This window comes from Phocoena sinus, chromosome 1 (genome assembly GCF_008692025.1).
Source record: "Phocoena sinus isolate mPhoSin1 chromosome 1, mPhoSin1.pri, whole genome shotgun sequence".
Lineage (NCBI taxonomy): Eukaryota > Metazoa > Chordata > Mammalia > Artiodactyla > Phocoenidae > Phocoena > Phocoena sinus.
Window position 1 is genome coordinate 22,175,244 of NC_045763.1, and position 26,530 is coordinate 22,201,773.

The window sequence follows — 26,530 nt, forward strand, 5'->3', positions numbered from 1 at the left end:
CCCATTGGGAGGCATTTATCAAAATCAGCCCAGTATGCGGGAAATGAGGATCCCAGCTTTGTGGGGTCACTGGCTGGAAGGGAAGACGATTTCTGGAAACCAGGGAAGGCTCCTCCTAGCCCCTGGGTCTGAGGCTGTCAGGTTCACACTGCAGGCGCTCAGGGTGAGAGAGGAGGCTCAGGCATCTAGAACTCCTCAAGAGAAGTTTTCACCTCTCTTCTGTACCCAGAACTCAAAGTGCCTGCCTGCCCTTGGGATTCTAGTTGCTCTTCTCAGCTCGTGGCAGCTAAGTCAGAGGGGCCTCTCAGAAGGTGAGGTGGGGAGGGGAGCTAAGGACTCCTTCCACTCTGGAGGCCTTCCTGCAGGCACTTCTCAGCCTAACTGCCCTTTCCCACGGAAGCCTCTGGGCATCGCAGTGGCCTGGAGGGCCCCAATTTGGCTTTGAGGGGACTTTGCCCACCCACAGTGGGTGGCTGTGCTGCAGGAGTTACTTCTTCAGGGTCCCTTGTTGAGACAGAAGGTGGATGTGGGTGTTGTGTCTCTCCCGCTGCCCCAGAGCTGCCACAGGCCTGACGTGAGGCCTGTGCGGAAACACGCATCCGCCCCAGGAGACAGGCTCCCCATCCTAGCTTTCGGTCTATGCGTGTTTTATCTTCTCTGGTCATCACTCAGTACAGGTTGTTGCGTGACTCGGGAGAAGGTTCCACCAAGCCACTTCCCCTGAGAAGTGCCACAAAGACCTTGTGCCTTTAGGTAGAGACTGGGTGGCACCATCCTAGCTTAAAAGTCTATCCCAAAGATGGTGCCACACAGCAAGGGGAGCATCCCTTTTCCAAAACCCCTTCTCTGACTTTTTAGTGATAAAGGGAGTGGTTGCCCAAAACTTTAGGACTTACTCATTTGGGACTGCTGTCCTGGTAGGATGAACTGGGTGGCTCAGTGTCAACCCCCAAGGACTGCCCCTGGCCCTGACATTCCTTCCAGAGCTGTCAGACGCAGGCGCTCGGGATGAGGTTACCAACCAAGGTTATTATGGCATGTGACCAAAGGTGGCTGAAAGGGCTCATTCAAGTTCTGGATTTCCCAGCAGTCTGGCTCTACCCAGCATCGACACCTTGGTGAGGCAGCCTCCATACCTAATGGGCCACCAGTGCCCAAGGAGCAGATGCCAGGGTCGCATCAGACACCCCTTCCTCCCCCAGGTCACTCCATGATGTCCATGGAGGATAAGCCTCTGGGCTCCAAACAATCCGGGCCTAATCTTTGAGGGAATTGACAGGGACCTGTTTGAGCGGCATGACCACTTCGGTGCCTGTCTCCATGGTGGCCCGGGAGCATTTCCGGCTGCTGCGCATACTGTAGAACTTCTCCGTTAGGTGCTTACGGAACTTCTTGGTGAGGAAACAGTAGATGATGGGGTCTAAGACACAGTTGGTACTAAGGAGGCAGAGAGTGACCTGATGTGCATCGTTCATAGCCTGGTGGGAGCTGCTGTTCCGGAAGCCCAGCTCAGCCAGGGTCCAGGGCAGCTGTACAATGTGGTGGGGCACAAAGCAGATGATGAACACAGCCAGCACCGTGCAGACCATCCAGAGCGCCCGGCACTTGATCTCGGCGTTGTGCTGCATCTGCATCGGCTGCGTGAGCAGCGTGACGATGATGACCAGGTTGCAAACGAGGATGATGAGGAAGGTGAGGAAGAAGCTGAACACGAGGAAGACGTGGATGATGAGGACTGGGATTCTGCCCTTCTCGTAATGCTCAAAGCAGCGTGTGATGTTGCCTGAGCCCGTCTTGTTGGGCACTGTGTTGGTGGAGTCCAGGATGAGGTAGTAGGATGCAGCGGCCACAATGGCCACCCAGATGATCAGGGACAAAAGGATGCCACGCTTGCGGGTGGTGACCTGAACCGTCTTGATGGGCTGTGTGACAGCCTGGAAGCGGTTATAAGTGATGACGGCCAAAAAGGCCACTGAGCAGTAGGTGTTAATGAAGAAGAAGCAGCCAGCGAGGTTACACAGGAATTCAGGAAGAATCCAGTTGCCCTCGTTGTAGTAGTAGATGATCCACAGGGGCAGGGTGACCAGGAAGAGCAGGTCAGCCATGGTGAGGTTCACCATGAAGATCTTTATCTCATTGAATTTCTTGGAAGGGTACAGGTGGGCAAAGACCCACAGCACATAGCTGTTGGCGAGGACCCCCAACACAAAGATGATGCTGTAAAAAATTGGGAAGAGGGTGTATCGGAACTCAGAATCCACACGAGAGGAATCATTTGCCTCCATCACGGTGGGCTGGAGTGGGCAGCTGGTTATAGGATCCTACCTGTGCCTGGAAGACCACACAGAGATTCTGGTTAATGAAGGGCTAACAAGGGACCATCCGATTTACTTAGTTCCAAGACTCCCATTTTGCACATTTTAAACACTCTAAAATTGGTGGCCAGTCAGAATGGCCATCATCAAAAAATCTAGAAACAATAAATGCTGGAGAGGGTGTGGAGAAAAGGGGACACTCTTGCACTGCTGGTGGGAATGTGAATTGGTTCAGCCACTGTGGAGAACAGTATGGAGGTTCCTTAAAAAACTACAGATAGAATTACCATATGACCCAGCAATCCCACTACTTGGCATATACCCTGAGAAAACCAAAATTCAAAAAGAGTCATGTACCAAAATGTTCATTGCAGCTCTATTTACAATAGCCAGGACATGGAAACAACCTAAGCGCCCATCATCGGATGAATGGATAAAGAAGATGTGGCACATATACACAATGGAATATTACTCAGCCTTAAAAAGAAATGAAATTGAGCTATTTGTAATGAGATGGATAGACCTAGAGTCTGTCATACAGAGTGAAGTAAGTCAGAAAGAAAAAGACAAATACCGTATGCTAACACATATATATGGAATTTAAGGGAAAAAAAATGTCATGAAGAACCTAGGGGTAAGATAGGAATAAAGACGCAGACCTACTGGAGAACGGACTTGAGGGTATGGGGAGGGGGAGGGGTGAGTTTTGATAGGGCGAGAGAGAGTCATGGACATATACACACTAACAAACGTAGTAAGGTAGATAGCTGGGGGGAAGCAGCCGCAAGGCACAGGGATATTAGCTCGGTGCTTTGTGACAGCCTGGAAGGGTGGGATGGGGAGAGTGGGAGGGAGGGAGACGCAAGAGGGAAGACATATGGGAACATATGTATATGTATAGCTGATTCACTTTGTTATAAAGCAGAAACTAACACACCATTGTAAAGCAATTATACCCCAATAAAGATGTTTTAAAAAATAAATAAATAAAAAAAATAAAATTGGTGGCATTTTCCAATTAATTGGCTTTTTTTTTCTTCCTACATAAAATAATGGTGTGTTTTTTAAATGAATGGCCTCTGACATTCAATAAAATCAGTGGCAGTTCAGTTTCTTTTCTCTTGTTCCATTTAAAAATATACTTTTTTATTCTTTAGCTTGTTTTGACTTAGAGTTTTAGATAATCTATTCCTGGTGATGAAACAGATGGAAATTAAATTTTTTTTAATTTAAATTCTATGGTTTTTAATTTCTGACAAAATTTGAATATTGTTCTATTGATGAAATTTGAGATAAAAATTTTGATGGTAAAATGCCTTATGTTAAAAAATAATTCACATGCCCATACAAAATCTAGAAAATATACAGATGTATATTAGAGTCACCCAGAGAATGAAATAGTAGCTATATATTAGAAAGAATGAGTTAGATCTGATTGTACTGCCATGTAAAGTTGTCCCTGGATAATATTGTTAAGTAAAACAAAACAAAGCAAAAAAGTTGGTATGACCCCATTATGTACTTGTATATGATATAGAAAATGATCTAGAAGGATACCCCTCAAAGCGATGACAGTGGTGAAACCTCTGGAAAGGTGAGGTGGGCTTGGTGGGAAGTATAATTACTTTACCTTCTTTTTTGTTTGTTTAAACATTTTAGGAGTGTGCATTGCTTTAGTAATTAAAAATTTTTAAGTATAATTTTAAAAGAAAAGTATACAATGGAGAAGCCCAATAGACAATACTTTAACCAAGTAAACAAGGGTAGCAGCATCATTAGTAAGACATGTCAACATCATGTACCCCTGTGCGGTGAGCCGCTTCTGACCAGCAGAATGACGAATCACCACACGCTAGATTCTTCTCGCATCACACTTTATTGGAGTACAGCTTGGTTTCGGGCGGATGGAAGGAAGACCCCGTACGCTCGAGCCTGTCTGCTTATATAAGGGCTTAAGGACTCGTGTAAGTCCCTGATTCGTCCGTATGGTTATCGCATTTCGCAAGCCGGGCTTTGGATAGGCCACTGCTTCAAAACCTGATTAGCATATTAGGTGCATACGCCCTAGCGGCATACTTAGTGCATGCGTAATGGCTATCCGGCCGCGCCCTACATCTCCCCCTTTTTTCTTTTCGACCATTGCAGCGGACATTGACCTGTACCAGTGCTCATACCGGGGTATGTACACGGTGTACCGGTAGTTTCCGCTTGCATTCGCAGACACCCTCCTGCGTGCAATGCTCGCAATCGAACTGCAGGGTGCAAGGGCTGTCTTCACGTGGCATGGGCTCCTCATGGAGGTGCAATGGTAACGAGACCTCTCCGTGCAGAGGCAGCCCCTAGGGCCGATCCCCTATAGAGGTGCAATGGCGGCAAGGCCCCTCTGTGCAAGGGCGATCATATGTTTTTTAGGGTGGAGAGCCAGGCTGCGGGGGACTCGCCTTCACTGATGGCCACAAGCGCCTGAGTGAGCATTATCCTATCTCGCCGGGTTCGAATGCGAATACGACAGACCAACCAGAGACACAACACTATCCCAAACAAACAGCAGGCTGCGAACAGTCCCACACCCACCCATTCCTTAAAAAAGGAAAATGCTCTAGCTAGCCATGCGGTAAATTCTCCAAGAGTCACTGGATCCACTCTGGTTGCATTCAGCTGCAGGATATTCAACTTCTGCTTAAATATCATCTTCTCCGCCTCGCGGGACCAATTTCCCTTTAGGAATTCTCCAATCTGCTTGCTCTTATTCAGAGCATCCAATCTGTGCTTAGTGGCCTAGCACAAGCCGTATTCATCTCACAGCTAGTGGAATACAATACTGGGAGAATGGTACTTTGAGAATGAACGGGGATGGGGACTGGCCAGGTTCGGCTAATTCCCCAAAACGTCTTGATCTCCGCCTTGAGCAGGGGGAAGCTCATCAACAGTATCCAGTCCAGTGTCACTCTTTGAGCGCTCCACATCGTTCTTGGGATTATCTTCCACGACTCTTGTTAACCTTGTCGGGACCCAAATCGGATCTTGATCCTGAGACCAGACTTCTCTGGGTATGAATGTACACTTTGGCGGTTCCCGAACCGCAGCGCCAGGGGGGGCGCTAGCAATAAAAGCGGAAGTCTGAGTACATGTTAAAGTTTTTGATTTAGCAGAAGCACAAAATGGCGGACGAGCACCCGCAGAGGCACAAAATGGCGGACGAGCACATGGGGAACTGCCATATCGTCCTCTTTCATATTCGGCAGCTGCTTCTTCCAGATCCGCCTCCTCCTTGGGATTCAACTCATCTTGAGACAAATAAAGCGCTTTAAATTCATCTAAAAGTGGATACAATCCTGGCGTTGCATCCGATTTTTCTATTTGTTTTTCTCTCTTTTTCCTAGGATTCTTAGGCCTATCTACCGTAGTCCCTATATTTTCACTTTCTGACGCACTATCTTGATGTATGCTAAGAGCTTTACGGCCCATCTGTACAATATCTTCGCATTTCCCTTCTCTTAAGCACGAATGTATCATTCTCCATAACGGAAACGTGCCTCGAGAGAGCTCCCCCATTTTGTGACGATCAGCCAAGTCCTTCCCCAGTTTTTCCCAAGATGGAACAGTCAGGCTTCCAGACACCGCAAACCATGGGGCGGCACCATCAATATCCTGCAACAGTTTACTAATAGTTTTATGTGAAATCTTAAGTCCTCGATCGTTCAGAAGGGCTTGGATGGGCTCATGGAATCCAACGGTTGGTTCCGCGGATGAACTATTCCCCATAGTTCACTCTCATATATGAACAACTTGCTAAAGCGGGAAGATCTCTGACCTATCTAATGGCCAGGGGAGACACACTCGGTCGGGCTGATGGCACCGTAGCCACACGCAGACAAAAAGTGCGACAGCTACGAAGAGAACGAAAGCGAAAATAAAATCTCGGGCTCTATTGCAGCAAAAAACATACCTAAACTGGACTACTTAACGGCGGTTCACTCCGTGTGTCGAGTTCTGAATCGGTCCTCCATGCGGGGCGCGCAGGTTCCCGGGTTTCGGCACCACTTGCGGCGAGCCGCTTCTGACCAGCAGAATGACGAATCACCACACGCTAGATTCTTCTCGCATCACACTTTATTGGAGTACAGCTTGGTTTCGGGCGGATGGAAGGAAGACCCCGTACGCTCGAGCCTGTCTGCTTATATAAGGGCTTAAGGACTCGTGTAAGTCCCTGATTCGTCCGTATGGTTATCGCATTTCGCAAGCCGGGCTTTGGATAGGCCACTGCTTCAAAACCTGATTAGCATATTAGGTGCATACGCCCTAGCGGCATACTTAGTGCATGCGTAATGGCTATCCGGCCGCGCCCTACACCCCTGGTACGATGTACTGACAACGACACAACACCACTTCTGTGGTATTCTTGCCCAAAATGCATAATCTCAATTTAGCCATGAGAAAACATCAGACAAAGCCAAATTGTGCGACATTCTACAAAATGACTGATCAATAGCGTCAGGGTCACGAAAGACAAGGAAAGACTGAGGAACTATCATAGATCAGAGGATATAAAGGAGACATAGGACAACTAAGTGCAAAGTGGGATCCTGGATTGTACCCGGGAACAGAAATATTGTTAGGGGAAAACTGGTGAAGTTCAAATAAGGTCTATAATTTAGATAATACTGTAAACATGTTCATTTCCTGGTTTTGATCATTGTACTATGGTTTTATAAATTGAGAATGTTGGGTAAAGGGCATATAATGAACTCTTTGTACTATTTTGCAACTTTTTTGAAGGCCTAATATTATTTCAAAACAAAAAGGTGTTTGTTTTAAGTACAGTTGACCCTTGAACAACACAGGTTTGAACTGTGTGGGTCCACGTATACATGGATTTTTTTTTTTTGATTAATACAATACAATACAATACAAAAATACAATACTACACGACCCATGGTTGGATGAATCCACAGATACGGAACCCCACAGAAGGAGAGACAACTGTAAAGTTATAAGAAGATTTTCAACTGCGGGGAGGGTGGCGCCCCTAATTCCTGTGTTGTTCAAGATTCAACTATATATGAAAGAAGATTAAAAGTAGCTATAATCGCACTACCCAAAGTCTGGTTCATTTCCAACAGCTCTTTGTCCCCATCCACTGTCCAGAAAAACCAGTTCCTCCCTCCCCTCTTGTCCCTCCCACTATGTTGCCATCACGTGAGCCTGGAAGCCCCTCTTATGTTTGTGTTGCAGCTGAAGGGGATGGGATGGCAAGAGACTCAGGATTAAGCAAGGCCCGAGGCTCATCATATATCGTAGTAGAGTGAAAAGAGCAGGGAATAGGCAGTGAGAAGCAAGGAAGACAATTAACACTTAAGAGCATCTCTTTTGGAGCCAGGCACCCTGCTCAGTGCTTCCACACCCACTACCTCCTTTGAGTCTCGCAAAAGCCCTTTGAGATAGGAAGTAAGATCCCCATTTTACAGAATAGGAAATGGAGTATAGGGTGGTTATGTGACTTGTCCAAGGTCACACAGCATTAAGGGATGTAGCCAGGATCTCAAATCTAGCTCTGTCTTCATATGTTCATTCATACATTCAACCAAAAATATTTCTGAGCACCAACTGCGTGTCAGGCTCACTGCCAAACACAGGAGAGCCAGGGTGAACATGACCGACAGGACCCTGCCTTCAGGGAACTTAGAGTCTCGTGGGGGCGATAGACAAAAGCAGTGTAAACAAACATAGCTGCTATACAAAGAAAATAGGGTGCTGACATGGAGAAGAAAACAGAGATCTACTTTTTTTAATATAAATTTATTTATTTATTTATTTTTGGCTGCATTGGGTCTTTGTTGCTGCACACGGGCTTTCTCTAGTTGTGGCGAGCGGGGGCTACTCTTCTTTGCAGTGAGCGGGCTTCTAATTGCAGTGGCTACTCTTGTTGTGGAGTACGGGCTCTAGGCACGTGGGCTTCAGTAGTTGCAGCACATGGGCTCGGTAACTGCGGCTCACGGGCTCTCGAGCGCAGGCTCAGTAGTTGTGGCACATGGGCTTAGTTGCTTTGTGGCATGTGGGATCTTCCCCGACCAGGGATCAAACCCGTGTATCCTGCATTGGCAGGCGGATTCTTAACCACTGCGCCACCAGGGAAGTCCCAAGATATCTACTTTGAAAGGAGGTGACATTTCCATTGAGGCCTGAAAGAAGAGCCTAGGAAGAGAGTTCCAGGCAGAGGGAACTGCATGAGTCTAGCACTATGGCCGGAAAGAGATTGGCAGGTTTCAGGAACTGGAAAAAAGGCCACCTGATGGCCCTTGCCCTGACCTCTGGCTGCCACTCCACCCTCATCTCATGCCACCTTCTCACCAGGTTCCAGCCAAAATGGACTTCCCAGGTGGGTCTTCAAACTCACCCAGAACTCTCCTGCTTCAGCCTGCACACATACCGTGCCACTGCCTTGAACATGCTTCCCTATCCACACCCCACTGCCACCTGGCTAACTCCAACTCATGTTTCAGACCTTAGCTGAATTTCACTTCTTCAGGGAGGTCTTCAATGACCTCCAGGTCAGGTCAGGTCCCATCTCAAAACTCCCTATACTTCTTCTTAAATCTTAGCACAATTGTAATCGAATTCACGTTTGTATGATCGTTTCACACTCTCCCACTTGACTGTGAGCACTGGCAGATCAAGGACCTTATCTGCCTAATCAACACTATTCCCAGCACCATGAATCAATAAATAAAAGGAATGGGTAATAAGCCTTGTTAATTACACCCACCCCTTAGGGAGCCCCAGAACAGTGGAAACACTTGAAGAAGTCTATAGATACTTACAGGTGAGTTTAAAGAAACCACTGGCTGTAATTAGAATTTTTCTCTTGATTGAGAAAAATTTTGTTCTTTGTTCTATTTAGTATATGGTGGTGGTTTGTCTACGTTAATTAAATAAATGTAGGTTCAATTATTCCAAGAAATCATTGCGATTCCTTTAAAAACAAAAAACTCACCCTCAAGTTGCATTGTGAATTACATAGTTGATTTGAATTACATACTTTTATTCTGCTTCCTCAGCAGCAAATTGCTAGCTTCTACTCAGCTGGGATCTTTTCCACTCCTAAAGATGACCCTGCCATCTGATCCCAAAGGTGTAAGACAATAACTCTCAAAGGGTGGTCCATGTAAATGAGGGATGAGAGAGGAGGTCTATCTCTGAAAACTTTCAGGGAATCCATGAGGTCAAAATGATCATCATAATAATACCAAGCCATTATTTGTCTTCTTCACTGAGTTGACTGACATTTGCGCCGACAGTACAAAAGTGTGAGCAAAACTGCTGGCTCCTTAGCACCAGTCAAGGCAGGGACACCAAACTATCATAGGAGTCATATCCTTCACAGCTATGCATTCAGTGTAAAAAAAAAAAAAAAAAAAAGCCAATTTCACTTTATTTTTAATTATATATTTTTAATAAATTTTAAAATTCTTATTATTTTTGGCTGCATTAAGTCTTTGTTGCTGGACACAGGCTTTCTCTAGTTGTGGCAAGCGGGGACTACTCTTTGTTGCAGTGAGCGGGCTTCTCATTGCGGTGGCTTCTCTTGTTGTGGAGCACGGGCTCTAGGCACGCGGGCTTCAGTAGTTGTAGCACATGGGCTCAGTAGTTGCAGCTCGAGGGCTCTTCCCGGACCAGGGCTTGAACCCATGTTCCCTGCATTGGCAGACGGATTCTTAACCACTGCGCCACCAGGGAAGCCCAGTACACATCCTTTTAATAATCTGTGTATCGGAATGGGAAATACACATGAAACATCTCTGCTGCAAACTGGAGTAGAGTGGTTGTCTTCAGAAAAAGACCCAATGCCATTGTTTGAGTTGTGAGCTGAGCTGTTTTTTGGGTCATCATTATCACTTGAAAAAAATGACTGGCAAACTATGGCTTTTCAGAGACTTGGGTATCTGGCAGACTTTTTTCTCAAAAAGTCACTATAGAAATAAAGCGATCCTGTCACTTCAAGTAAAACCGATGATGGGATTTTGCTGCCATGATTAAAATTTGAACTTCCAAGAAAAGATTAAAATGTTTGGAAAATCTGTATCTGCCAGCACGAGCTTGACAGCTTTCCAATATCCAAAGAATTTTCTGATGAGATTGGTAGTGATATTAATTAATACAATTGTTTGATATCTTATAATGAAAAGTCAATATCTGGAAGACCTGTATATCTCGGTGAACCAATATTTTCCAAATGAGGAAATCATGATGTTTCAAAATCACATAGAGGTAAAAGATTCAAAGGGCAAGATAGACCAATACATTGCCTTGTTCACGGATGACAAAAAGGTTGTTGATATGATTCAGTATACATTGCAACTAACTTTTAAGAAACTACCATTTGTGGAGTTCTGATGTAGAATCAAAGAAGAGTGTCACCAATTATCTGAAAAAGCCATTAAAATATTCCTCCCTTTACAAATACACATACCTCTGTGTGAGGGCAGATTTTCTTCGTATACTTTAACCAAAACAACGTATCACAATAGACTGAGTGCGGAAGTGAATATGAGAATCCAGCTGTCTTCTATTAAACCCAACATTAAAGAGATGGGGGGAAAAAATGTAAATCAATGTTACTCTTCTCCCGAAATTGTTTATGTTTTGAAAACTTTCGTTATTTTCCACTAAAAGCACTATTTATGTTAACATGAAACGAGTTTATTATTGGTTTTTACATTTAAAAACAAAAATTTTTAGAATGTCTTAGTTTTCATTTTGAAGACGGTAAATATTGGTAGGTATACCCATGTAAACAAAAGTTCTCTGGGGCCCTCAATAATTTTTAAGAATATAAAGAGATCCTGAGGCCAGAAAATTTGAAAATCAATGCTCCACAGTCTCAGTTCACCACCCCGTCCCGTCCCCCCATTTCCTTTGAGCCTAAGACGCCCATTCATCTGGGACTGGCCTTGTTTCTTTTTCCTGCTGGACCCTTGTGCCTTAGGGGACCCTGTTCCTGGGGCCTGAGAGGCGGGGGTGGGGAGCAGCCCACAGTTGGGAGGTGTGTGGTGCTCACTCTGGGTCTTTGAGGAAGTCACATCCCTATCCACCCCCAACACCCTATCCCCACCCCTAAGTAAGTCCTGTCCTTTTCTTGGGTTTAGGCTCCAGCACACTGGAGTAGAGACAACTGTCCTCCAGAAACTGTCCTTCTCCAGGCAAAGGACTCCACTCAGGACATCCTCCTGGTCCCTGCCCCTTATGCCACCCCTGCCCAGGTCTGTTGAGAAAGTCTTCCCATGAGGATCAGGATTTGAATAAGTCTCATGACGTGCTCACCTGGGCACAAAATTTAAGGGAGCGCCCAAAACCTCAGTAATCAAGATAAATAATATTTGGATGCAATCATTTGAAGAATCAAAATCAGTATTACTGATGCCTCCTTTTGCCCCAGGCTCTAATACGGCCCTGCCTGGCACTATTATGATCCTGTCTTCATTTAAACTTTTGGTATTTTGTTCATCATGGATTTCGAGGGTTTTGGGGTTTTTTTTTTTTGGTATTAATTGATTTAAGAAAAAAATAGTCTCACCATGTGAATGGGGCACACACAGAATAGCCCAGCTCACCCGTTCAGTCACTCATTCATGCCTTTTCTGGACAAGCTCACTGCTGCTGGCCTGGGCAGAGTCCTGAGGTTTCTGAGAACAGACCTCGTCTTTGTCCTTCAGTGGCTCACAGGCCATTTCGCAAGAGAGAGATTCAGAAATAGATAGGTGCTTAGTGTTAGGATGGTGGAGGTTCTAGATGTCAGGGTCATTCTGAGTGTGCCCGTGACCCAGACTTGACGGTCAGGAACGACTCCTGCTTATGCTGAAGGAAGACAAGGAGTTAGCCAGATGCAGCTGGGAGAGAGGAAGACGTCTGGAAGAACAGGAGAGGATGTGCCTTGTTCTCAGGGAAATTGAGAAGTTTGGTTTGGCTAAAACTTAAAAGGTGGGTGGGGTGGTGGTAAGGAGAGACAGGACCTACAAAGCAAGCATCAGTCAACTGAAGTAGTCTTTCATACTAGGCTAAAGGAGTTTGTATGTGATTCTGCTGGAAATGGGGAGTCATTGAAGGATGTGGAGTTTCAGGTTTGTGGAATATGGTTTTGACTGTTGTGTACAGAATGAATTGGAGGGGCCTCAGGTCAGAGGCAGGGAGATAACAAAGAGATAACTGCAACTGTCCAGAGCACCAAAGGGAAGCTTGGAACATGGCAGGGAGGATGGAAATGGATGGCTGTGAGAATGATTTGGGAGATGGAATGGACAGAACTTAGAGATGCATGGGATAGTGGTTGAGAGAAAGGGAGGAGACACGGATGGCCAGGTTTTCTGGCCCAGATGAATGGAGCTGGGTGGTGTCTGTCTTCACTGAGATGACACTGAGGAGGAAGAGTGTGGGGCGTAGAGGATGAACTTCGTAGGGGCCATATCACAAGTGGAGTGCCTGAGAAACACCCAGGAGGATCCAGGGTTAAACCCTGAAGAGCCCAACATTAAAAGAGAATGGACTTCCCTGGCAGTCCAATTGTTAAGACTCTGCACTTCCCTTTCGACAAAATTCAACACCCATTTACGATAAAAACCCTCCAGAAAGTAGGCATAGAGGGAACCTACCTCAACATAATACAGGCCAAATATGACAAACCCACAGCCAACATCATTCTCAATGGTGAAAAACTGAAACCATTTCCTCTAAGATCAGGAAGAAGACAAGGTTGTCCACTCTCACCACTATTATTCAACATAGTTTTGGAAGTCCTAGCCATGGCAATCAGAGAAGAAAAAGAAATAAAAGGAATCCAAATCAGAAAAGAAGAAGTAAAACTGTCACTGTTTGCAGATGACATGACACTATACATAGAGACTCCTAAAGATGCCACCAGAAAACTACTAGAGCTTATCAATGAATTTGGTAAAGTAGCAGGATACAAAATTAATGCACAGAAATCTCTTGCATTCCTATACACTAATGATGAAAAATCTGAAAGAGAAATTAAGGAAACACTTCCATTTACCACTGCAACAAAAAGAATAAAATACCAAGGAATAAACCTACCTAAGGAGACAAAAGACCTGTATGCAGAAAACTATAAGACACTGATGAAAGAAACTAAAGATGATACAAACAGATGGAGAGATATACCATGTTCTTGGATTCTTGGAAGAATCAACATTGTGAAAATGACTATACTCCCCAAAGCAATCTACAGATTCAGTGCAATCCCTAACAAACTACCAATGGCATTTTTCACAGAAATAGAACAAAAAATTTCATAATTTGTATGGAAACACAAAAGACCCCAAATAGCCAAAACAATCTTGAGAAAGAAAAACGGAGCTAGAGGAATCAGCCTCCCTGACTTCAGACTATACTACAAAGCTACAGTAATCAAGACAATATGGTACTGGCACAAAAACAGAAATATAGATCAATGGAACAGGATAGAAAGCCCAGAGATAAGCCCACGCACATATGGTCACCTTATTTTTGTTAAAGGAGGCAAGAATATACAATGGAGAAAAGACAGCCTCTTCAATAAGTGGTGCTGGGAAAACTGGACAGCTGCATGTAAAAGAATGAAATTAGAACACTCCCTAACACCATACACAAAAATAAACTCAAAATGGATTAAAGACCTAAATGTAAGGCCAGACACTATAAAACTCTTAGAGGAAAACATAGGCAGAACACTCTATGACATAAATCACAGCAAGATCCTTTTTGACCCACCTCCTAGACACATGGAAATAAAAACAAAAATAAACAAATGGGACCTAATGAAACTTCAAAGCTCTTGCACAGCAAAGGAAACCCTAAGCAAGATGAAAAGACAATCCTCAGAATGGGAGAAAATATTTGCAAATGAAGCAACTGACAAAGGATTAATCTCCAAAATTTACAGGCAGCTCATGCAGCTCAGTATCAAAAAAACAAACAGCGCAATCCAAAAATGGGCAGAAGACCTAAATAGACATTTCTCCAAAGAAGATATACAGATTGCCAACAAACACATGAAAGAATGCTCAACATCACTAATCATTAGAGAAATGCAAACCAAAACACAATGAGGTATCACCTCACACCGGTCAGAATGGCCATCATCAAAAAATCTACAAACAATAAATGCTGGAGAGGGTGTGGAGAAAAGGGAACCCTCTTGCACTGTTGGTGGGAATGTAAATTGATACAGCCACTATGGAGAACAGTATGGAGGTTCCTTTAAAATCTAAAAATAGAACTACCATACAACCCAGCAATCTCACTACTGGGCATATACCCTGAGAAAACCATAATTCAAAAAGAGTCATGTACCACCATGTTCATTGCAGGTAGGAACAGGATGGTCAAGATGGAGGAGGAGGACCAGGGGACCACCACGCAAGACCTGACAGAAGAAAGTTTCAAGAGTGTGGCAGCAAGTGGCCAACAGTGTGAAAAGCCTCAGTGAGATCCAGCACAATGAAGACAGGAAAGCAAACACTGCACAGGGCCACTCAGAAATCTATCTCCCTGATCAGACGGACAGTAGTTTCCTAAGTATGCGTTCAGGAGTGAATGAGAGGCAAGGAAGCGGAATGTCAAATCCTCGTTCGAGAAGCTGAGTTAAGCAAATAAAGGCTGTGTGTGGACCTTGCGTGTATCTTGATTTAAACAAACTAACTGTAAAATATATATATATATATTTGTTAGGCAACTGGGAGAACTCAAACACAAAGTATCAGATGTAATTAAGAAATCGATGCTGGGAATTCCCTGGCAGTCCAGTGGTTAAGACACAGCACTGGTCGGGGAACAAAGATCCCGCAAGCTGCAAGGCACAGCCAGAAAAAAAAAGAAAAGAAATTGATGCTAATTTTGTGAGGCTGTGATCGTGATATATTGGTTATATCCTTTTAGATTTTTAATTCCTTATCTATTATACACACACACTGAGGAATTTATAGGAAGGATTACACAATATCTCAGTTTTGCTTTAAAATATTCCAGGAAAAACATGCCGGTGTGCTAATCTCAAGTGAGAAGCAGCTTCCCAGGAACCCAACCTGAGACAATGTGTACTCAGGTCCTTCTGAACCCAGAGCTTCCCCAGTCCACACGGCCCTCACAGGAGGCCCAGCAGAGGTAGGCCTCTTCCTTCCAGATACAGGACCAGAATCAGTGTGGACGTCTTGGGCGGAACCCCTGCCTTTGCCAGTAGCCTCGTCCTTGGTGCCTCCAATACCCACCACCCAGGCCCTTCCTACTTCTGCTGCCTTCTCTCCAGTCACAGGTCCCCAGGTGACTCCCACTCCCTTGGCCCTCATCCCAAACGTAATGCCCAGATGTCCCTTTGCATCAATAGAACCCTTGAAATCACCCAAAACGTAACCAGCCTAGCCTCCTCTGGGTCTGGGGGCTCATACATCCACGCCTTCATTCATGCTCCCCTCCCTCTCTCTGCCCAGCTGACTCCTGATCATCCTTTAAGGCTGTTCAGTCCTCCTTTCCTCCAGGTAGTTTTTCCTAAGCCTCTCAGACTCTTTCACATCCTGCCTCTCCCCCAAGACCCAGTTAAGTGCCCATCCCCTGGGCTCCCAAAGCTCACTGAAATTGCCTGTGTGTGTCCTCCTGCCACTAGGCCTTAGCTTCTTGAGGAATGAGCCCATGTCCATTCATTCACCTGACATCCTGCTGACTGCCCGGCACTGTGTTGGGGACACTGCGGGAATAAAACAGGCAAGATTCTGGCCCTTGAGGAGCTTATACTCTAGTCATAGAAAACAGACAAAAATAAGTACAGAGATAAATGAACAAGGTAATTTCAAATTGTGATGAATTCAATAAAAGAAATAAAAATAGTGACATGATGAAGATTGGATAGAGGGCTACTTAAAATAGAGTGACCAGGGAAGGCTTCTCAGAGGAGGTGACGTATAAATGAAACTAGAGGCAGATATACCATGAAGCCAAGGAATTAAGCTTTAAGACACCTTCCGAGGCCTTGTTCCTAATTGTATATTTATAATTTTGTGTCTCTTAAAGAGGGGCCCACATATTGTATAAGCTTCAGAGTCCTACAAAACCTGTGTCTTCCCCTGGCTAAAATCTAAAACGTGAAAAGGAACAAGTCAAGAGAAAATCTAGAAGAAGCATATTCCAGGCAAAGGGTATCATGTGCAAAGGGCCTGCAGTGGGAATAAGTTCATCATATTCTGAGCTAAAAATACATGTGTCACGTTCAGGAAACCGAAGGGTCAGTGTCCCCAGAGAAATGGGAAGAGTAAGATGAGATCTGAGGGCAACAGACCCCAAATCCCTCCTATGCCATGGTAAGGAGTTTGGGTTTTATTCTATAAACATCAGAGGGCCGCTGGACTATGTCAAGCACATGAGCAGCAGGATCTCTCTCTCCAGCTGCTGGGCAGAGAATAGAGGGTAGGGGACAAGAGTGGAAGCAGAGAGACGATGTCAGAGGCAAGAGATGGTGGTGACGTGGACCAGAAAGTAGCATTTCCAATTCCTCTCTCCCTCCCCAGCACCCAGCACAAGCTTGGCCAGAGTAGGAGCTTAACAAACATTTGTCTAGTGAACAAATATCTAGCAACTAGCAAGATTGACTCTTTTGTGAGGGCTGCAAGAGGGCTGACCCAAGAAGATGGTAGAGGCCTGATCTCTCCAGTGACAAAAGAGCACCAGTGGCTGCCTGCTCCCCAGAGCAGCCTCCAGGCAAGGCAGAGTGAGCCCTCTACAACCTCATTTACTCAAAGTGTGGTCCTTGCACCAGCAGCAGCAACATCACCTGTGAGCTTGTTAGAAATGTAGAACCTGACTCTACCTCAGGCCTGCTGTTTCAGCATCTGTATTTTAACAAGATTCCCCGGTGATTCACGCGCACGCTGAATTTTGAGCAGTGCTGTGCCTCCACACGCTGTCAGCCACGTACTTGCCTGTTCTAACACCTTCCATGGCTCCCCATTGCCCAGGACCAAGTGCAAGCTCCTTCCCCATCTCATCTCCCACCAGCCTCTACTACCACTCACCCTTTACTCCAGCCACAATGAACTTCTTGCTGCTTCTCTAAAAACTATTTCTCCTCAAACCTCTGTGCCTTTGCACATGTTGTGGCCCCTACTGAGAATGCCTTTTGCCTATTGCCTTACCTAGCAAAATCTTACTCATCTTTGAAGACCTAATCTAAAGAGTGCTTCCTCCGGGACACCTTCTCTCTTTGCCCCAGGCAGAATGAGTTGCCTCCTTCTCTGGGTTGCCATTCCTCAGCATAGCATCTGACACTGTATGTTGTAAACACTGATCTCTGTGCCTTTCCTCGCCAGGCTGAAAGCTTCTTGAGGGCAGAGACTAGATCATTTTTATCTCTTTATCTTCAGTGTCAGACATTAAAGACTGAATGAATGAATGACCAAGCCCTGACAATTATTCAGAGGAAACTAGTATGAAGGAAAGGTGTCCAGTCTCTCTGGGGGGAAAAGGCAGGGTGGGGAAAAGGCCTCTGGAGTCAGAAAGACCTGGGTTCTTAACTGGCTCTGCCATTTACTTGCTGTGTGACCTTGGGCAAGTGACTTCACCTCTCTGAGCCTCAGTTTCTTCATCTGCAAAATCTTATAAGCCAAACAATGTTTCCAAAGATAAGCATGCAAAGTAGCCACAAATGGCCAGGACTTCCTCTCACTATTGGCCCAGTCACTTGGAGCCAGGGGAGGGGACTGTGGATCACCAGTGACCCCAGGGACTCTAACCCACATACTGGCTTTCCTGCCAGCTCCAGACAGGGTGCTGGGCTAATGCCAACAAAGCTTTCAACGCCTCAAAAGGGAAGGAGCATTCGGAGGGAGAAGGAAGAGGTGACTCAGACCACTCAACTTAACACGTGGGCAGGGCTCCCTGATGGATCAAGGCCGGGCAGCAGGCCCAGGCCCAGCATTTAGCTGGGGGGTGGGCTAGGGGGGCATAAATATTTATGGAGACAAGAAGAATTCTACCATCTGTATCTCCCACCCTCTGCCCTGCAGAGTATTCAGTCCCAACTCCCACTGACTGCCATTCCCATACTGTCTGCAAACAATCCCAGCCCCTTAGGGGACCTAGAGAAAGGGCTCCCATCCTCAGCTGGACAGTCAGAGGGACCACTGAGATCTGGGCAGAAGGAATTACGTGCTGATTACTTCCCCAGTGTGGACTGTGGGTTGGGACGTTGGGTTTACCAGTCAGACTGGCCCCTAACATTTGTGGGGCCATTTGGGGTCAAAAGTACAGATATCTAAATATTTATAAGCTATAAATCAGTCATATCTAACTTCATGTGCATTCCATGAATCAGCAGCTCCTCGCAGCCTGGCAAGCCTGGGAGCATGGGAGGGGCACTGGCTCCAAATGCGCACTCCCTCCGGGATCCAAGGACTCTGTGCTCTGTGGGGGAGGGCATGACTGGAGGGGAGCCAGAGCCAGCCCACCTAAGCTCAGGGCACTGGGCATCATTTACTGATTAAATGAACAGACACCTCTTACCCATGATCGTATTTCCTCCTCAAATCAGCCTTGCAAGGTGAGTTTTACAAAATGCCCATTTTTCCAGCAAAAAAAGGGAGGTCAGAGAAGGAAACAGACTTGTCCACAGTCACATAGCTGGGAAGTGGCCAGTGAGATTTTGAACTCCAAGGCCCATCCTGTCTCTCCCAGGCCGAGCTGTGGCCCCTGGTGGAAGCAAACGACTCCTTGGCCAGCTCATCCACTCACAGACCTGTCCTATTGCCTGAGAACAGGCGCTTCAGAGGCTGCAAGGCCCCGGGAAGAGTTGCCTTCGATCTGGGGCCCTGCTTTTACCTTTGCTCCCCAAAGTGGGGAATTGAACAGGGCAAAGGCAGGGGAGGGACTGCTCTGCATTCATCTAACTCCTGCCAGGCAACGTTGAAGCTGGAATCAAATCCTGGTTCAAACATTAAACTCACCCCATGACTCTGTGTCTCTGTCTCTTCACTGGTAAAATGAGGATTTAAAAATGGGCCTAAGAGAAAAGGAAATTAAGAAAGTAATCCCATTTATGATACCACCAAAAAGAATAAAATACTTAGGAATAAACTTAACCAAGGAGGCAAAAAACTTGTACACTGAAAACTACAAAATATTGCTGAAAGGAATTAAAGAAGACACAAATAAATGGAAAGACATCCTGCGGTTATGGATTGGAAGACTTAATATTGCTAAAATGTCCATACTACCCAAAGTGATCTACAGATTCAATGCCCTATTAAAATCCCAATGGCATTTTTTGTAGAAATAGAAAAAATAATCCTAAAATTCATATGGAATCTCAAAGTACCCCCAGGAGTCAAAACAATCTTGAGAAAGAAAAACAAAGCTGGAGGCCTCACACTTAATGATTTCAAAACATATTACAAAGTACAATAATCAAAAGAGTGTGGTATTGACATAAAAACAGACATGAAGACCAACGGAACACAACAGAGAGCCCAGAAATGAATCCCTACATATATGGTCAAATGTTCTTTGACAAAGGTGCCAAGACTACACCATGAGGAAAGGATAGTCTCTTCAACAAATGGTATTTGGAAAACTGGATATCCACATGCAAAAGCATGAAGATGGACCCTTATCTTAAACCACATACAAAAATTAACTCAAAATGGATTAAAGACCTAAACATAAGACTGGAAACTATAAGATTCCTAGAGGAAAACCTAGAGGGAAATCATCATGACATTGGAATTGGCAATGATTACTTGGGTATGATACCAAAAGCACAGGTAACAAAAGGAAAAATAGACATTTGGAACTATATCAAACTTAAAAACTTCTGTGCAGTAAAGGAAACAATCAACAGAGTAAAAGCCAACCTACCAAACTGTAGAAAATATTTGCAAATAATATAAGGGATTAATATTCAGAATATATAAAGAACTCTTACAACTCAATAACAACAAAAAAAATTAAAAATGGGCAAAGGACTTGAAGAAACATTTCTCCAAAAATATACAAACGGCCAACAAGCATATTGAAAGATGGGGAGGGATGGATTGCGAGTTTGGGATTAGCAGATGCAAACTATTATATATAGAATGGATAAACAACAAGGTCCTACTATATAGCACAGGGAACTATATTCAATATCCTGTGATAAACTATAATGGAAAATAATATATATATACATATATATGTATAACTAAATCACTGTGCTGTAGAGCAGAAATCAACACAACATTATAAATCAACTATACTTCAATAAACTAAATTTTTTTTTAATTGCCAAGAGGCAGGGGGGAAAGAAAGCATATGAAAAGATGCTCAACATCACTAATCATCAGGGAAATGCAAATCAAAACCACAATAAGATATCACCCATTAGGATGGCCTCAATCATAAAAGCAGAAAATAACAAGTGTTAGTGAGGATGTGGAGAAATTGGAACACTCACACACTCACTGTCAGTGGGAATATAAAATGACGCAGCCACTATGGAAAACAGTGTGGAGGTTCCACAAAAAATTAAAAATAGAACTCCCAAATGATCTAGAAATCTCACTTCTGGGTATATTTCCAAAAAAAAATTGAAAACAGGATCTTGAAGAAGTATTTGTACACCCAGGTTCACAGCAGCACTAGTTACAATAGCCAGGAGATAGAAGCAACCTAAATGTCCATCAACAGATGAATGGATAAACAAAATGTGGTATAATGGAATACTGTGCAACCTTAAAAAGGAAGGAAATCCTGTCCTATGCTACAACATGAATGAAACTTGAGGATATTAATAAGTGAAATAAATCACAAAAAGACAATATTGAATGATTCTACTTATATGAGGTTTCTAAAGTAATCAAACTCACAGAAACAGAAAATAGAACGGTGGCTGCCAGGGGCTGGAGGGAGGGAGAAACAGGGAGTTGATGTTCAATGTGTACAGAGATTCAGTCATGCAAGATGAAAAAGTTCCAGAGACCTGTGGTGTAACATGTGCATATAGTTAACAATACTTTAAAATTGTTAAGAGGGCGAATTCCTCTTACATGTTTTTTACCACAATAAAAACAATTTTTAACGGGTCTCAGAGATGGCAGATTTGAAAATACATTGTATAATTTTTAACTTGGAATCATATGACTCGGCTTTTTTATTTAATGGTTGTGTGACATTTGGTAAAACTGCTTCCCCTCTTTGGGCCTCATCTATAAAATGAGGACAATAACACATCTACCCTATAGAGCTTTTTGTGAGCACCCAGCAAGATAAAGGATATAAAGTATTTGGGAAAGGACAGTGGTTAAGATCACAGACTCTGGCGTCAGACAAACCTCCGTTCAAATCCTGTCTCTGTCCTGGCTTCACGACCATGGTCAAGCTTATCATTCTCTGAGCCTCAGGTCCTTCCCCTGTAAATGGAGCTGATAATATTTCAAGCACATAGCTCCCAGCATGGTGCGAAGATTCAATGAATAATGTAACACAATTTCAGGTATTCATGATCAACAGCTCTAAAAAGCTGTATCTACAGGAAATCCAGACAATCAGTTGATTAGATCAGATCAAATGTTTCTCAAAATAGCACCACTGTCATTGCAACCGTTCACATCTAGCTCATCCCAAGTTTACCCCAGCTTGAAGCCACCTATATCAAGCTTCCAGATATATCATTAACCCTGAAAACTTCTGGGAACCAGTCACATCTTTTTATGGCAGCTAGAGACAGTTGGCAAAATGCTATCAGCCAATTCTCGCCCAAGACAATTTCACCTCCATAAGCCTCTGTTCATTCATCTGTTTAAAAAAAAAAAAAAAGAATCCTAACACTACATCATAGCATTTTTGTAAGGATTAAATGGAAAATGCCTGATCTATAATAAGAGCTCAGTGAATGCTAGCTACTGTTAGTCTTACTTCTCTGCCCCAGAAAGGGTTAGAGGCGCCACCTTTGGTTCCCGTAACAAATCACACTGCATTATAATGGCTGTTGATTTCTCTTTTCCTTCTGGGCTGGGAACTCCCTGCGTACAGGTCCTCAGGCATTACACACACACACACACACACACACACACACACACACACACACACACACACACACAGAGTCACATTGTCCCTCATCCTTCACTTCCAAACTTCTCACACCAGCTTCAGCCACTCCCAGCCCTTAGATTCCCTGGGACCAATAACACACCATAGTTCAGGGACTTCCCTGACGGTCCAGTGGTTGGGACTCCGCGCTTCCACTGCAGGGGGCACGGGTTCAATCCTCGGGGAACTAGGATCCTGCATGCCATGTGGCGCGGCCAAAAAGTATAAATAAATAAATTAATTAAATAAAGGTTTAAAACACCATAGTTTAATCATTTCCCTTCTGTGAGTCCTAGTTTTCACATCAATAAAACGGAAATGATATCAACATTGACCTCACAGTATAGCTTTGAGGTTGAAAGCAGGTAAACTTCTAACATGCTCAATAAATGAGTTACCTCCTATTCTGGCCTCCCCTGATGCTTGACATTTGTGCCCTGGCTTGGCCATGCCTCTGTGCTTCTGGTCATATCCTCTAAAAATTCCCCTCATGGAGTGGTTTCATTACCATTTGTCCAGGAAACAGAAGGATTTGAGGGGCAAATAAAGGGAGCAAGTTTCCTGACCTCTGGGGAATTCTGCACTAGGCTCTACATGGTTTCCAGTACAAGGAGGCTAGCACCACGCTAGGTACATTTATTGGTGGATGAATGGAGCTCATTGTCTGGGAAGAGGTCAGGGACAGGGTCTAGGGCCCCAGAGATGGGGGATGGCCTGGGCATCAGAGTTTCCCAACTTTCCTTCTCACCTGGGGTCCACCTGATCCCAGGTTTATATATTATATTGATGAGACTCAGTCTCTGCTCATCTGATCTAGGACATCCCTGTGGAGTTGGGGGACCCTGAGCCTGGCCTGAGTCTCTCCTTCTGGGTCCAAGATACCCAGGTAGTATCTGTCTGTGAGTCACGCTCTCCCACTTCCTGCCTCCTGGAAGTCAGCCAGGGCAGAGAAGAGGAAGCACCGAAGGAGGTGCTTCTTCCTCTGGGTTTCCCCAGCAAGGGCACACCTCTGTTATACCAGGAATCATTCTGACATCTTCAGGGGCTGGCCCAAGGGAAAATGTAGGTTACAGGACACAGGCCCTGCGGTCACATAGACTCAGATCTGCACCTGGCTCTGCTCTTTCCTAGCTGATCTTCAGCCCTTGAAGCCTCTCTTTCTTCATTTGCAAAATGGTGATAATAGAACCTTCCTCATAGGGTAAGTTATAAGCGCAAAATGAAGCAACTGATGCACAAGGTTATTGATCAAAAACTCTGAGCTCCTCCCCCCGCCTCAGAAAGTGTTTGTTGAATGAATGAATGAATGAGCAAACAAATCAGCAATGTACCAAAGCAGCCACATATCTCCTCCTTTGGAAGCAGCAACCAAGGGTGGCTGAAGAGAAATACGAATTACAATCAGGAATTACGATCAGAGGATCTGGGCTCTGATCTCAGCCAAGCCACCCACCACCTAGAGTGAGTCTCTCTCCAGTTCTAAGCCTTGGGATCTTCATCTGCACACACCCCTCCCCAACCAAACCTCAAACACTATTGCGAAAAGGAAGATGGTTGGGCGTGGTAAAGGGTTTGGTAAAGAGTAAGGCATTTGGGGAATTGAAACGGACTTTATAAACTTTGAAGAGATCTGCAGAAATTTTTGACATGCTTCTCCCATCAGCCAGCTGAGCTCAGCTCCAAACTTAGACCCTGAAGGTCCCCTTCACACACACACACACACACACACACACACACACACACACACACACTCTAAGCACCTGGAACACAGCTGTGTATTCAGTCAAGAGCTAAATCAGAGCTTCCTGAATGCTTGGGGAGAGACTCTGCTGGTCCCCTCATTCTCTACAGATGAGCAAGTGTCTGGGCAGCAGCCTCCATTCACCACACCCACATCTGGACCTGCCAGTGAAGGACAGGGGCTACCAGCCTGTGCTCTGTCCCTACCCCCTGGAACCTGCTGGGGAAGCAGGTTGTGAGCCAGGCACTTTGTACCAGCAACCTGGTTATCCTCTTCATCATCCCCCTGGAAAAACCCAGCATCTAGTGAATTCCTAAGTACGTAGCGCCGTACCAGACCCTTTACCTCTCCTGATCTTCAGGCTGGGGAGACAGCGTTATCCTCATTTGACAATTTGGGAAACGGAGGCACAGAGCGGGGATGTGACATGGTCAAGGCCACACAGCTAGTAAAGCAGATGGCTTCCAGCCCCTGAGATCTAGGTAGCCCCCTCTCATCATCTTCACCACCTCCCAGTGAGGTCTCTGAGGTCACTTCAGCACTGCCTTGGCCTTAGAGAACCAAAGAGGGAAGTAAATTCCCTGGGAAAGTTTGATCACGAGGAATTCCTTTTAAGCAAGAGCCTCTGGGCCTGAAGAAGATGCCAGAACATTCCCTTAAAAGCAGAAACCCTGGGACTTCACTGGTGGTGCAGTGGCTAAGAATCTGCCTGTCAATGCAGGGGACAAGTGTTCAAGCCCTGGTCCGGGAAGATCCCAGTTGCCGCAGAGCAACTAAGCCCGAGCGCCACAACTACTGAGCCTGCGCTCTAGAGCCTGTGAGCCACAGCTACTGAGCCCGCATGCCACAACTACTGAAACCCACACACCTAGAGCCCAAGCTCCGCAACAAGAGAAGCCACCGCAGTGAGAAGCCTGTGGGCTGCAACAAAGAGTAGCCCCTGCTTGCCGCAACTAGAGAAAGCCTTGCGCAGTAAGGAAGACCCAACGCAGCCAAAAATGAATTAATTAATTAATTTTAAAAATTAAAAATAAACCCCAAAACAGAAGCACTTGTTTGCTTAGGCACAGTCTAGGGGCCATGACCTTGGTCTCCCAAGGACATTGTCACACACCTCCTCCTGGCCTGGCCAGGGCTGGGACGCCTCTTACCTGTCCCGGGGCAGCGGCCGCCTCTGTCAGGTCTGAGGATCTGTCTGCAGCCCCGGCCTCTGTGCTGTCTGGAATCGCAGAAGTGAGGAAACAGAGCACATCCCTACCAAGTCACCCACAGGAGGAAACGTCATGACCCCAGGGCCCCTCCACAGAAACCTCAGAGTTGGGTCACCCAGGCCCTGGGCGCTGCTCGGAGGTTTCTCGCAGAGAAAGGGGCAGGGTGGGGTGTGGGCAGCAGCCACTGAGCAGGGAGCTGGGGAGGAGACAGAGGAGAATCAGACAGGGAGAGAGGAAGAGGGGTGAGAGCGTGCATTCGAGACAGCACATGTGTGAGGGAGAGGGGAGAGGAAACGTGAGCGAGAAAACAGAATAAGAGAGAGAGTCAGGGGAAAGGAGAGATGGAGGGAGACAGGCACACACAGAGAGACAGACAAACGTAAACACAGAGAGAGAGAGCATGAGAGGAATGAGGAGATTTGAGGACAAAAGCCAAGGGAGTTACAGAGAAAAAGATGAGACAGTAAGAGCGCCTGTGTGTGTGTGTGTGTGTGTGTGTGTGCGCGTGCATGCATGAGCATGAGAGAAAAGACAAAAGAAAGGGAGAGAAGGAGGAAAGGGAGAGGCAGCTGGAATATAAAGAGGATGAGGAGAAGGGAGGAGCTCGGAACAGCTGCTGTGGTCAGTGCCATGGCCCGGCTGGGCTCCCCTGGCGACCAAGGAGCACCAAGACCAAGGAACCGATGGGGACAGAGCCCTGCGGGGCTGGGATTGCCGGGGAGGAAGGCTCTCAAGACCCGGGGCAGGAATTTGGCAGCGAGTGAGTTAGCTGGAATAGGTGAGGGTGAGTAGGTGTGGGCAACTGAGCAGGTGAACGCAGGTGAGTCTGTCAGTGAGCCTGTGTGTGTGTGAGTGTGCGTGTGTGTGTGTGAAAGTCCGGTGGCAGAGGCTTTTTGTGTGAACAGAGGTGAGAGACGGGCCCAAGCTCCCTGCCTCAGTTTCCAGTCTATTTATCCACTCATTCATTTAACCAATAAACGTTTATTGAGCCCCGCAGGCACCGGGCACTGCAGAGGACGCTGTCTAAGGAAGCAAGCCCCTCAGCTGAGAGCCAACCCAAAAGCCTCCTACACAGGGCGGGAAACAGGTCTAGACAGGACCGGGGTCCCACAGCCGGGCAGGTGCAAAGCAGAGGTGGTAGTACAGGCTCCTGACGCCCCATGCAG

General features: G+C 45.6%; 1 protein-coding gene across 4 annotated transcripts; it reads right to left on the reverse strand.

Annotated features, from left to right (window-relative positions):
- Positions 1-833: 833 nt before the first annotated feature.
- On the reverse strand, positions 834-25,857 carry PTAFR (platelet activating factor receptor). Of its 4 annotated transcripts, XM_032642381.1 has the most exons (3): positions 25,305-25,857; positions 2,326-2,331; positions 834-2,217 (listed from the first exon to the last, which is right to left on the reverse strand). In XM_032642381.1, the coding sequence occupies exon 3, from the start codon at positions 2,118-2,120 to the stop codon at positions 1,257-1,259; it is 864 nt and encodes a 287-aa protein (XP_032498272.1). In that variant the 5' UTR covers positions 2,121-2,217; positions 2,326-2,331; positions 25,305-25,857; the 3' UTR covers positions 834-1,256. The 4 variants fall into 4 exon arrangements, with proteins under 4 accessions (XP_032498272.1, XP_032498282.1, XP_032498252.1 ...); XM_032642391.1 differs by lacking the exon at positions 2,326-2,331; XM_032642361.1 differs by having other exon boundaries at positions 834-2,331.
- Positions 25,858-26,530: the final 673 nt, after the last annotated feature.